The sequence below is a fragment of the Vigna umbellata genome, chromosome 3, assembly GCF_029865625.1.
Source record: "Vigna umbellata cultivar VRB3 chromosome 3, Vumbellata_1.0, whole genome shotgun sequence".
NCBI classification, from domain to species: domain Eukaryota; kingdom Viridiplantae; phylum Streptophyta; class Magnoliopsida; order Fabales; family Fabaceae; genus Vigna; species Vigna umbellata.
Window position 1 is genome coordinate 30,475,682 of NC_142167.1, and position 14,334 is coordinate 30,490,015.

A 14,334-nucleotide genomic window follows, 5' to 3' on the forward strand; every position below is an offset into this window, starting at 1 on the left:
AGAGTTGTGACTAGGACCAGAGGACAACAACTTGAAATTATATATCCTAAGGTTGGAATTCGTTGATCTTTAACCTTTAATTTTCGTAGTCAAATTTAAACCATTACATTTGACTAAGTTCTTTCACATGTTTAATGTAATAAGCAGAATGATTCTTGGGCATGTGGCTACTACATCATGTCATGGATGAAGGCAATCATCCGAGCAAAAATCAGAGGGGAATGGATTAGGTAAAAATTTACATTTGAAAATCTTACAAATATCAATAAACTTTTGACATTAAAATGAATATAATAGTAAAGTTTCCTTGATTATACAGCGGTTCAACATTACCTCTCCATTGTCCACTTCAGTAATAACGACGATAAGAGAGGATTGTGCATGATATTTGAATAAACATTTTAAATAGCTATAGCTTTAGGTTTTTCCTTTCATGATAGTAGCATTTGCTTACTTGTGCAACTTTTAAATTGTTAATAGATTATTGTGAATAGATGAATACTGTGAATAAATGAATGAAAAACTAGGTTCTTTAAAGTTTTGATGATAGCATTAGCGTCTTTTAGTTTTACTATTTAATTGGAATTGATGAATTGATGATAGCATGTTTTAAATTAATTAATTCTGTGAATATATATGAATTGGAAAACTGGTTTCTGTATTTCAGGTTTGGTTGAATGAGCTAAACCGAATCAAATAAAAAAAAACACTGAAGGTAACGTCAAAGTATACACCATTTGAGGTTCAAACATCGACAATAACGTCCCATATAGACAACTTCGACATTAACCTTACGTCCATCCCTTTATGCTTGACGTCAAATATTCCTTTAAATATAAATATTTATTCAAATATTACTAAAAAATTGACGTCTTCTTTGAACTTCGACGTGAACATTACGTCCATTATCTGCCGCATCGACGTTAAGTTTACGTCACTTCCCTAGTACATAAGACGACAAATCTTCCTATAAATATAAATATTTATTCAAATATTGAACGTCAATCTCTTTACTAACTAACGTAACCTGACATCGTTGCACAATGTCGACGTTAGGTTTACGTCAGATATCGATATAATCGACGTGAAATTGTCCTATTAACGTCACCTTGTTATCTTTGACGTAAAAGTTACATCACGCGCTATGATGTCGATCTTTAATTCGTCGTTAAAAGCCAAAAATAATCGATGTAATACGTTGTTTTTGCACTAGTGACCTCAACATAATTTTCCAAATCCAAGGTTATTAAAACATAATATGGATCAACAATCTAAATTACTATGACGTTACATAGAAGTTTGTTCTTAAAACATTGAAGATTTGAATGGGTAAATTACATAATAGTATATCTAGAATCTATGGTAAAATTTTCATTTCGATCTAACATTTAATAAAGTGGAAATCTTAATTTTTGCATAGGTGGTCCAAAAATAGAATTTAGGTAGTGTTGAGATCATTGACACAACATAACTTCTTTAAATATATCTAATCAAAAATTCCAATGGTCAAAGTGAATTAATATGTCTTAGGGACTACATATCCAAATTTCAGGTTAATTTAATGGTTATCTAGGTGGAAATTATTTTTTTACCAAAACAACTTAGAGTTAAAATAAAGTAGTGATTAATTTACTAAAAAAACTATATTATTCCCTTTAAGTATAAATCTTAATTTAAAAATCCAGATGGTCAAGGTGAAATGATACGTGTTACAAATCATATATTAAAATTTTAGCTCAATCTAACGGTATACTTAGTGGGAATTGAGGTTTTATTATGGTAACTCAAAAAATAAATAAAAAAATAATTAAGGAAAACATAATCAAAGATGCCTAAACCCCACAATTGGATTGAGTATCTATCTCAACATCTTTATATCTCATATTCAGAATAATAATCACAATTTATTTGAAATTCACATTGTTGATTATCTTTATATGAAAAGTTATTTTCCATTTTTGAAATAAGTTGAAAACTTGTTAAGTAGACTTCCAAGAAAGAGAGATGTGTTTAAATGGATAACTTAAGTACCTTGTCTTTCTTTAGTCAAAGTATTCCTTAACTAGTTTTCACAAATTTCACATCATTATCATCCTAAGGCATGATCCAACAACATAGAATAATAAAAAGAAAGTTAACACTTACTTACAATATTAACATTTTCACATTCCCCTTACACCACAACAATTTTATACCATCAATGCTTATTACAAGATAATAACAGAGAAATGTTAGCTCCTATTATCTTATTCTCTCTAATTCCTTTATCAGAAGCTCTTCCTACCTTTTCTACGACTCAGATTCTTACCCTAAATGTCCTTATTTGGTACTAAAGTCTTGCTCTCTTTCACTTCAATGATGAAAAACTTCATTTCTTTCACTCTGATGATGAAGAACTTCATTTCTTTAGCCATATTTATAGTTGAAATCAGGGTACTGTAACAATACTATAACTGTACTAAACTTTGTTGTAACAATACTGTAACTGTACTACATTTTTACTATAGCAACACATGTTTCACGAAGTATTTTCACTATAACATCATATGTATTTTGCTATAAATGTATACATATTTCATTGTAGTATTATATAAATTTTTCTGAAAATATATATATATCTTCTTAAATATAACTATTTGTCAAGTTCTTACAATAAGAACAAATTTACCTAAGAAATAATTGTCAATTATATATACTTGTGTATTAGAACTGTGTGAAACTAACATGAACATTCAAATTAAAATGGTCAAATAAGAATAAGAAATAGAACATTCAAAACCAACAACAAAATATATCTAAACTGAGAACATAATAAATCCATCAATAAAATACATCCACACAGTAACACAGATGAATCTAGATTGTTCTTGAATACTCTAAAACTACATTGACTTCCTAAAAGATCTTTGAAACTGGATTGACTTCCTAAAAGATCTTTGAAATTGCCTTCCTAAAATATCTTTGAAAATATCTCTCTTAACACTTTCTTACTGATTTCCAGCTTTGGGCCATCCATACTTGTACCATCTCTCTTCAAAGGAGTAAGACTCAGAATTCAAGTCAACACTTAAACAGTGATCATCATCGTCATCATTTGACTCTTCAAACTTTAGTGAGGAAATCATGTAGAATTATTTATACACCTCTGCAATGCCAACGCAGGTGGCATGCATCATTCTACAGTCTTAGATGCCACATCTTATGACATTAATAGACTATGTATATAAGTTCATGACATTAATATCTAAAAAGAAAAAAAAGTACAAAGCATTACCGCGGACATCAACACCAGATCTTTAAACTTTTGCATTGTTATCATCTAAACAGATTGTTTTAACATGAAATGATTGTTCAAAAAAATAAAATTCAGTTACTGGATATTGATTACAAAATCTGAAATATAATATAAATAAGACATAGTACTGTAAAATACTTAGCAAATGATGTACTTTATCATTATTAGCTTTAAAAATCTCAGCAAAGGATTTTTTTTTAGCAATGTAGATGCATCTCTATCCAATAGAACAAAAGTTGTTGGATTTGTTTCATCCATGAGGCTAACCTTGATTTTATATTTGAATGTTATGGAATGAAGATGTTTTAAAATTTTTGGAATGAAATGTAACGTAACGAAAATAGCACATAACACAAGAAAAAAAAATTGGGTAGTAAATATAAATTCTACCTTGGAGTAATCCTAGAATCTTGATGTACGACTTTGTTACAAACACATGCAATGCACCACAATCGTCATCAACAATATGCTTGATTGAAACCAAGACAACAAAAATTGGATTCCTTATCAAAAAGAAAAAATAAACAACCTCATCAAATTTAGTCATCAAAGTAAGCAAATATATAGCATAAGTAATAGCATATTAATGAAGTAATATACACATTGACCTTTGGAACTCCAATAACACCTATGAAGACTAAAATGTAGAATTCAAGGTGAAGTATGTAGTTGGAATCTGAAAAACATATACATACCAACTAGTCATTGTCAAATGTAGGAGCAATAACCACAAAAAAGGGATGTATTTTTGGCCTTTGGAACTAATTCAGTATCAACTAAAAAAACCTTTGTTTTGAATTGAAAGTTAATCTTGTAACTATGATGACTAGTTCTATAAGAACCTCCATTACATGCAACACTAAAACACTGAATACAATAAACTTGTCTTTCGAAAGGTGAGAGATTGAAATTTGTAAATTAGTGTCTTGCTAATTGAGCCATGAAATTCACATTTCCATTTTCAATATCACAAGTCATAAATCATATAGAAAGTTCTAACAAATTTATATTGATCATGAATGGTGTATTTTACCTTCTTATCTTGTACTATCATCTCTAACGAGAAAGGAGACTTATGCCTAGTGAAAATCAAAGATGAACCACATCCTCAATACCCTTGCAATTATGTTCAAGTTTTCTTTTAGCCTGATTTCATTCAACAAATGAACTGACTTCTACATATTCATCTCTGTATTTGTTCTAAATACTGTGAATACAAAGATAAACCGGAAACAATACATTAAAATAAGAAATAAACTTAAGAAACGAATTCAAATAATTAACACAGATAAACTGCAAACAAAAATATATAAATGCGAAAATATGTATAAAGGAATAAAGGAATTTTGAATTTAGTTGCCAAAATTTAAATTCCCCAATCCCGAAATCCATAATTAAGACATTGAAACAAAATCCCTAATAATCACTAATAATCGAAGATGATGACATAAAAAATGCAAAGCAAAATAGATACAACTTTCACTAAAAAAAACGTTTACAGAGCATTGAACAATGTTTCAAGCATTCAAAAAAAGAGATTACCAAAAATGAGAAAAAAAAAGGGGATTTGTATTCCTGAAGGATTACGATTGCACGATATTTTTATAGTGAACATTTAATGCAATAAAGAAAGTCTAAAGTAAAGAACAAAAAGACAAAAACTCGAAATTGGAAATAGGTTTTAGAGTGAGAAATAAGAAATTAGAAAAGGAAACTTCAATAAAAGCAAAAGACAAACCATTTCCACAATGGTGTATGTGGACCGTTTCAAAGCACATAAGAGATAAAGAATAACAAAGAATGCCTATTGTAAGTGTAATTGGAAAGAAAATATCAAAGAGAAAAATAACAAAATAATATAATAAAGTAATGATGACATGCCATTTTATGGAAAAATGATTAACATGTTGAAGATCCAGAGTAATATTAATATGAAGGTGCAGTTCTCATTGACAAAGAATAGAACTTATGCGATGTAGCAATGGAAGAGTCACGTGGTGAATGGTGGAGATGCCATTTGTCTCATCTTTAAGCATTTCTAAGCTTCCATAATTGCTCCAACTTTCCCAATTTTTTCCAGCTTTAACTTAACAAAATTAATATTCTTTTGTTTTATTTTTTTAAAGGTTAAAATTGCTATTTTTGATAAAATCACTAAATTATTCAAAAATGATATTTTTGATATACAATTTTTTTTATTTTCTTAAAAAAAAATACAAAAGATTACTTTTTCATAACCATTTTATTCATTTAACATTTTCCATCTTTATTTTTTATTTTTTTAAAATATATACAAATTACTCTTTCATAACCATTTATCTTATTATAATATTGTCAAATTAATCACCCTAACATAAATTAACACAACCACTTCTTATTTGACATTTTCTGAATTAATTTATTTTAAATTTTTTTGGAAATAACCTTCTGTTATTTATTAATACTCTATACTATTTTCATAATTTTATTTAAAATTTATTCTTTTAAAAATAACTTTTATGTTAAATTGTTCTTTCACATAAATTTTCTCCTTTATTTATTCTCAGTATTTTTTCGTGGGTTAAATATGTTTTTCGTCCCTTAAGTATCACACGATTTTGGTTTTAGTCCCTACTCAAAACTTTGAAGGTTTTTAGTCCTCGTAGTTTTGAAACTCTTAATATTAGTCCTTAAAAATGGATGGCGTTAAGTTTTAGTAGATGTGGCAAACGGCGAGACCAGGTTTGATGCCAGCTGTCGTGCCACGTTGATTGTTTCATTTTCCAAGTTGAACCTAACTTCGTCCGCTACGGTGATCGAGAAGCTTCCCGTTTCTGCCCCTCGCCCTCCACGCCCACCAGCAGCACCGTGGCCAGGAAGGGTCTGCACCTTTTGATCCAATCACCTTTGTAGTTTACTAAAATTCTGCACCTTTTGAACCCCCCACCCCTCCTCCAAAAATAAAAAATCGCACCTTCCTAAAACCGTGGTCAAGTTATGATACCATTTTTTACAGAGGGGATCGCAACTTCCAAATTCCGGTGTCAAATTCTGATACCATTTTTTAAGTGAAGAGCAGTGTGAGCATTATTAACATATAGAAGCAGTTTCTCTAACCTTGTAACAGAACTAATGTGCATATGCACATGTAAACTGACTGAATCACCAAAATTAACCATTTGATTTTACATTTACTTTCTCTTTTAAGTTCACCCCACCACCATTTTTATTTATACTTTTTGAAAGAATTGGTCAATCCATTAAACACTGCAATGGTGAAGTTATCTCCTTGATAAAAAAAAGTCATCACATGAAAGAAACTAATTCTAAATAAAGACTATTGGAATTGAATATTCAATCAATCTTTGCAAATTTCGATCTTTGATGGAAAAGTGAGGCACCATTGACCCAGATTATGCACCCCAGCATCAGATAGCCAATATCGTAAACTATAAAACAGTGGCTAAAAGGGTGCTAGAAACTTGGTTACTCAATCATACAGAAATGAAGCCTGAACCTGTGACTGTGGACTTTGTTGAGTATGAAACGAAGAAGATGTAGGGTCCCTGGCCTTATCTTCAGCACGTGCCAATACATTGTGACGGAGCAAAGTGAGAATTGTACCCGTGAATCTGATTCTGCCAGAAGAAGAGCCAAAGAAGGGTGAAGGTTCAACAGTGCATAGACCATGGAGGGGAAGTTTGGCCACGGTGCTGCTAGAGGGCGTGGAGGACAGAAACATGAAGCTTCTAGGTCGCGGTAGAGGACGAAGTTAAGTTTAACTTGGAAAATAAAACAATTAACGTGGCACGACAGCTGGCATCAAATCTCACCTCGCCGTTTGCCACATCTACTAAAACTTAACGTCATTCATTTTTAAGGACTAATACTAAGAGTTTCAAAACTACGAGAACTAAAAACCATCAAAGTTTTGAGTAGGAACTAAAACCAAAATAGTGTGATATTTAAGGGACAAAAAACATATTTAAACATTTTTTCGTCTATTCTTCTTCTTGCTTTGAATCCAAGAAAAAGAGAAACCTAAAGAAGATAACTTGGGAGAGTGCGAGATAATAAAGAAGGAATCTGAATATAAGCAGCGTTTTAGTAATATGAAACGATGCATGAGATGGTCGTGTACCTCGTGAAGATTTCTCAGAGCTGCTTATTCTTTCGTAAAATCACAACATTCGCACAATTATGGTTCTTGTTCTTGAGGAAAAACAATTCCTTTTACACCTAAATGTTCTTAATACTTCGGTTTAGTGCATCCACTCTTGAAGTTTCGGCAGCAATGGATGCTTTACAAACTAGTGCTGAGAGCTATCATGAGCAACCTCAGTGGCGCAAAAAGGAAACCCAGATTGAAATTTGCTTTTCATCATCACGTGCCACGTGGCGCGTGGATTACACATGCTTAGGAGAGCGAATGCGCCTATCAAACCGCACAAAACTCGCGACGATATTTCCGATTGTTGTTTTGATTGTTCTTCTCAAATTGTGTTAGGACTCCGTAGTTTTGCACTCTTCCTAACAATCGTTGCGGTGTTTTGTCGATTAATTTTCCTGGAATGTTGTCCTGTCTTTTGGTTTCTGAGTTTTGGGTCGTTTAATCCAGAGTTGATTTTGGTGTTCCTTGAAGAAGTTTCAGAAAAGAGAGGGGGGAAGAAATATGATGAATTCTTATTCTTCTTCTTCAGCTACTGTCGCAGTGGAGAAGGCGACCAGCGATCTTCTTGTGAGCCCTGATTGGACCATGAACATCGAAATTTGTGATTCCATCGATTCTAATCATTGGTAATCTTCAACTACAAGAAAATGGAGGAAGATAGATAACATATCAATTTAGACATTATGTTTTATTTTATTTTATTTTGGAGGCGTTGACTTTGACCAACTACCACATGTTTAAGCATTTTTAATACGATGTTCAATTTAATGTTTGTAGGTTCTGTCCTCGGATGTTGTCGTTGGTGATTGTAGTTAGTAATTTTTGGTGTGATGAAACTGACAGGAGCAGCATTGTATTATTTGGAAATTAGTGGAAAACTACTTGTTCTTCTTTTCATATTATATTAATTTTTTTGTTTTTTTTTATTTCAATTCTGTGATTTCTAATTTTCTTATGCATAAATATTGTTTCCAAAATTGAACAATTATTTTATGTCTAAGCATCCTCTCAGAAAAACCAGGCTCCATGTATGATAATACAAACTATACTTCTTTCTCATTTTCTTTTCACTCCTTTAATAGAGTAATCTCTGGGAAATTGACGCCTTTCTTTTAAGCTTTTACTAAATCTTCGATGAATACCACGTGCTTAATTTCTCAGGCAGCCAAAAGATGTTGTAAAAGCTGTAAAGAGGAGATTACAACATAGGAGCTCTAGAGTTCAATTACTAGCTCTCACGGTACTTTGTTGGCACTGGCTTTTGGTCTTATTTTTGGGTATTTGGCTCTAGTTGTTTGTGGATGTGTGCTCCTGGATTGCTTAACTTTCAAATTCATTTGTTTGGAGCTTGATTTGTGGTTTCTGGTTGTCTACCCCCAGCTGCTGGAGACAATGGTAAAGAACTGTGGTGATTTTGTGCATTTTCAAATTGTTGAGAGGAACATACTGGAGGAGATGATCAAAATCATAAGGAAGAAGGTATGGTGGTTTTAGTGGGAAACTTCTTGGATTAGCTTTTGTATTTCATGCTTGCAAGAAATTGTTATTGCATTCTTCATGAAAATGTGTGGTTATAAACAAGGTCAGATCGTTATGACTAAACCTCTATCATTGTTGTTTAAAGGGAGAATTCCTCTAGAATGTAGAGAGAAGTTTACATCCATTACAGGTGCACTGTTTGTATAATTCATAAGGTGACATTTTCTGAAATAATTGATTAATACTTCTATTTGATTAAGCTATCAAATCTTTTCATTCATCATTCTTCCTTTTTTGTAAAATTGTATCAATTCTTTTCTGTCAAATGTATAATAATTAATCAAGTCTTCTGTTTGATAAGGTGATACACCCTGCTCTTACTTATCAAAAAAATCTTAATATTTAGGTTTAAACCATTTAGTTGTCCATATTTATTATGTGACTTTTTCCCAGTTTGATCCCCTTCTTATTAGAATTTTCAATTGAGTCCTTATAAGTGTTAATTTGAATTAATTGAGTCCCTGCCGTTAAATTTTTAAGACGTGGCATAGTTTAGGCTTGCATGGAATTTTGGTAAAATGTAATAATATAATATTAGGATTTCTTAAATGAGATTTAGGGTTCAATTAAATTGAATGGGATTAAAAATCTGAGAAGTGGTTGTAGATCAGACGAAGGGATGGAGATTAAGTGGTTGTAGATCTGAGAAATGGTTGTTGATCAAATCCACCCCAATTGCATTTCAGCAAATTGGGGAAAATTGTTCCTGCTTCTACGCCGCGAAGGGGAGATAGTGATTACCGCGACGTGGGTTTCGAAATCTCTGGAGGAGGAAGAAGATGGAAGCGGTGGCGCGATTCTGAGAAGTGGTTTCTTGCAGGGTTTGCGTCACGATCTATGGAGAAGAAGTTCTTGGTGGTTACGACGATTCTGGCTTTTCTGGATCTGCAAGTGAAGGTGGCGCGATGTAGGCTGATGCGATTCTGGGTTGTGCGACAGTGATGGAGGAGAAGACTCGCGATTTAAGGGAGAGTGGCGGTTTGGTTTTATTTTTTTTTTTTTTTTTGCTTTTTCTGTATTTTGGGAATTACAGGTGAAAGAAGGAGATCGCACGAGGAGATTCACGGTGGTGCTCTGGATGCTGTTTTGGGTTTTTCTGGGCTGGGTTTTTATTGGGAATATCAGCAAAGTCTAAGTCTATTAGATTCTTTTCAGATATCAATCTCCTTTCTTCTTCTAGCAATAAGATTCTCCAACTGCGTGTTCCTTTCCAGCTCTAAATTTCCCAGATCCATGAGGTTCTTTTGGTCATCCTTTGTCCATTTAATGACAGATTTACTTTAATCTTCTTTGCCACCTGTAGCTTCTTATGAACCCTAAATCCCATTTCAGAAATTCATATTATTAAAATTTAAAAAGTTGCTAAATTCCACGTATTCAACTCTCAATATGTCACGTTTTAAAAATTTGACAAATCAATGTTTCACCTATGCAAAAACTTAACCCCGTTATCTAAATTTAACGGCAGGGGCTCAATTGATTCAAATTAGCACTTATAAGGACTAAATGAGGGATTCTAATAAGAAGGGGATCAAACTGGAAAAAACCCACATAAATAGGGACAACTAAAGGGTTTAAACCTAATATTTACTAATCAAAATATGGATGGGTTCTATATTAAATTACTACTATTTCCAGCAAACTATTTTTTTTTATTTGATTTGTCTCGTCTGACATGAAACACATGTAATTATAATTTAGGAAGGTATGCAAGTGAGGGATAAAATCTTAATATTGCTGGACTCATGGCAAGAGGCATTCGGGGGATCAGGTGGTAAACATCCTCAGTACTGTCGGGCATGTAAGGAGTTAAAGGTAGCTGTCTACTTGATAAAATTTCTTGATCGGTTTTTATCCAACTCTTTGTTGATAATTTCATGTGCAGAGTGGGATGCTAGATTTTCAAAATAATATTCGTGACTTTTGTCAATACTCTTTAAATGATAGACAATCTGATTCATCTTATGGGTGAGGTTACAAATTTTAAGAAGACACTTTTACTTCTTATTGTGACATGTACACAAATTTGTTGTTTGTAAGTAAATGTGTCGCATCAAAATAACTCCGAAGTTTTGCTAAAAGTTTCCTAAGTGTTGCAATTCTTTAGTGAGAAATGGGTGAATTTTAACTTTTTAAGGTTCAAAACACTTAATTTTATCATCACCTCCGCGTGGAGAATTGTCCCCTGGCAAAACCCAACCATCATCCCGTTTGTTGCAAATTTACATTTTAAGGATTGAATTGATATCTGTAAGCCATAGCCACATGCGAGTTGTAATTCAATGACCATCAGATTATATCATCGGCATAGTGTGTTGGATTATATGAATGTCAGCAATATGGAGTAGTTTTTCCAAAGCGCACACCGGATGCAGCTGCAATATTTACTCCTCCTTCTACCCATCCAACTTCAAGAAATATGCCAGCTGGATATTGGATGGCAAGCAATTCATCAAAAACACTGGATGAAACTATGGCAACAGAGATAGAAAGTTTAAGGTTAATCTCGGCTTCCTTTTTTGACCCTTGCTTCCTCTGTCCATCCTTTGTGTCAACTTTTGTGTTGCCAAATCTGTATTTTAGCTAACCGGTCTTGAGATATTCAGTATGTCAAGCTTGGACTCCATGCGATATGCTTTGGATCTTTTGAGTGACATGTTGCAGGCTGCAAATCCTAGTGATCGTGCAGTAAGTTATACTGTTTTGCTTGGCATTCTGAAATCTCCTGTCTGCTAAGTGAAAATGATTTAGTGTCTGGTTTTATGCTTTATAGGCTGTAAAAGAAGAAGTAATTATTGATCTTGTCGATCGCTGTCGCACAAACCAGAAAAAGTTGATGCAGATGCTAACAACAACTGGGTTAGTTCCACACGTCTTTTCCTTCTGGCACATACTCTCTTGTACTTGTTTGTTACTTTGTGAAGTCTGTCCACATATATGTGGAACAATCTTTTGTTATCATCTTGGCTTTCTCGTAGAGACGAGGAGCTTCTTGGACAAGGCCTGGAATTAAATGATATTACTCAAAGTTTGCTTGCAAGGCATGATGCAATTGCTTCTGGTACTCCGTTCCCAATTCAAGGGGCAAGTTCCAATACTGTGCCAAATGAAGCTCAATGTAGTTTAGATCAATCCAATATTTGTAGCTCCAGCCCTGGAAAGTCTTCTTCATCACCTAAAGCTACCTATCCAGGCATAGTGTTTTCTGATACTAGGAGCCAGAGTGATGATGAGGAAGATGAATTTGCACAGCTACTTCGGAGGTCAGTTAGAACTGATAACATGTTCCATATTTTGTGGCTCAGTTATTGAAGCACGTTTTTCTTTTCAGTCTTTCTTGCTTATAACTTGTCGAAAAAATAAACTAGTTTAGAATGTCGATTTAGGTCTTTCATGTATAACATGGTAAGTGAATCATCTACCCTCTGTTTGATAAAGTCAAAATCGTTGTATTAAGCATTTAATTTCGTTTTATACTTCCACTCATGTTATTTTATTCCTTCCTTTAACTAATTTTTTTATCATAGAATATCAACATGTATTGCAGGTCATGGGTAACGAAACTGTTCTCTCAGTAACTTTTTATTCAATGTGAACTCTTTACTACTATTTCAGGCCTTCTAAGGCACAGCCAACGACTGAAAATGCTACAACTGGTTCCAGCGAAAATTCAGTGTCAATTAACACTAACAGCAAAACTCCACATCTTCCAAACTCCTCAACCTCTGTCCCATCCAACGCATTAGTTCTTTCTAACCCACCTGCCTCAGTTAGTACTGCAAAGGATCAGGAGATTATTGATTTACTGAGTATCACTTTGTCCACGTCGCCATCACTGCAGACAACATACGCACCATCAGCCTCTAGCCAAGGCATGCATCAGATTCCTGTTCAGTCCAGAACAGAAGGGCTTTCTCATGCTTCCCAAATATATCTGGGAAATTTTCCGTACAACAGTTACGTTGTCCCTTGGGCTCAGAATCAATCTCAGTCAGAATTTCAAACCCTGCCTCAAGAACAAACGTATCAATGCCAATCTCAAACCCCATCCCCACCCTCCTCTCGACATACACATTATGAAGCCCAACAACACCATCATCAACCCGCCCAACAGGAGCAATTGCAATCACAAACCCTACCAGAACCCCAACATGTATTTCAACAACCTCAATATCATCATCAATATAGCCCTCATCAACAACATTTGCAACCCCCTAGTGAACCGCAACCACTACAGTATCAGCCACAGTACCAAACACCCGAACCCCGTTCACAGTGCCATCCTCAACCCCAGCTACAGTATCAGCCTCAAACCATGCATGGCCATCAACCTCAGCCACAGCAACAATTTCAGAATCAACATCTTCAATACCCTTCAAGATATCCTCCCCCGCCATGGGCAGCTACACCTGGATATGCCAACTATCAAAATCACTCGCCTGCTGCAAATGTGATTTCAACAGAAGCCAATACAACAGTATCTTATTCTTCTGCTCCAGGGGTAATGCCCGTGCTACACAATAATTCATTCCCTGACAGAGTAGGTACCGGTGGAACTCCAGAGAGTGCAACAGGACAAAAGACTTTTGTTCCGTCTCACAGGTTATTTGAAGATTTGAATGTTTTCGGAGACACAAATGGAAAGGTTAAGATGACCAGCAGCTGTGGTTCGTCATCCAACTTGTCTGGGACAATGGGACCTGGTATGGTTGGGGGTCGTAAGTGAAAATATGGGACCGGCGGTATTGGTTGCAGCTTGTGGAAGTTCTAGATTGATACAAGTGACTCTTCCTATTTTATGTGTAACAGACCATAAGACGACAGACTTTGAACATTATTTGATGTAATATTTTAGTTTTTGGTAGTGGTTCTCGTTCGTTCATCGATTGATCGCTGACCACTATAAAGGTACTTGATATTCATAAACGTGTTCAATGTCCTTAATTGTTGACAACATACGCCCTTGTAAAATATCCCGTGAAGGGAGCTTCTTCCTGCACTGTCACAAATTCATTTCGATTGTCCTTAATTTTACAATTTTGAAGTCAAATAACAAATGACTTTAAAATTGTATAATCCAAAAGTAAAAGAGGTGATATTTAGATTGTACAATTGGGAATTCTTTATTTTAAAATAAGATTTTTTAATTATGTAATTTGGAAAACATAATTTAGATTGTGGAATTTGAAAGTTATTTTTTCTTATTATTTTTTTTCAGAGTTAATTTTTACTAGTATAATTCAAAAATATTTTTTTTGGAGAAAAAAAACATTTTAAATTGTTAAAAAATTATATAATCTGAAAATTATTTTTAACTTGTAGATTCAACAATCTAAACTATTTTTTAGTG

The 14,334-nt window shown here is 33.7% G+C and overlaps 1 protein-coding gene across 1 annotated transcript; it reads left to right on the top strand.

The window, feature by feature from the left end:
- The first annotated feature begins 6,547 nt into the window (after positions 1 to 6,547).
- LOC124835736 (TOM1-like protein 6) lies at positions 6,548 to 13,940 on the top strand. Its single transcript, XM_088111146.1, has 9 exons — positions 6,548 to 8,071; positions 8,607 to 8,685; positions 8,826 to 8,924; positions 10,686 to 10,799; positions 11,320 to 11,483; positions 11,591 to 11,672; positions 11,758 to 11,843; positions 11,963 to 12,247; positions 12,600 to 13,940. The coding sequence occupies exons 1-9, from the start codon at positions 7,947 to 7,949 to the stop codon at positions 13,708 to 13,710; spliced, it is 2,145 nt and encodes a 714-aa protein (XP_087967272.1). The 5' UTR covers positions 6,548 to 7,946; the 3' UTR covers positions 13,711 to 13,940.
- Positions 13,941 to 14,334: the final 394 nt, after the last annotated feature.

Coding starts and splice junctions, on each gene's coding strand:
- LOC124835736 (XM_088111146.1), top strand. CDS start 7,947: ATGATGAATTCTTATTCTTCTTCTTCAGCTACTGTCGCAGTGGAGAAG. Junction 8,072..8,606: donor TCCATCGATTCTAATCATTG/GTAATCTTCAAC, acceptor TTAATTTCTCAG/GCAGCCAAAAGATGTTGTAA. Junction 11,484..11,590: donor ACAGAGATAGAAAGTTTAAG/GTTAATCTCGGC, acceptor TGAGATATTCAG/TATGTCAAGCTTGGACTCCA.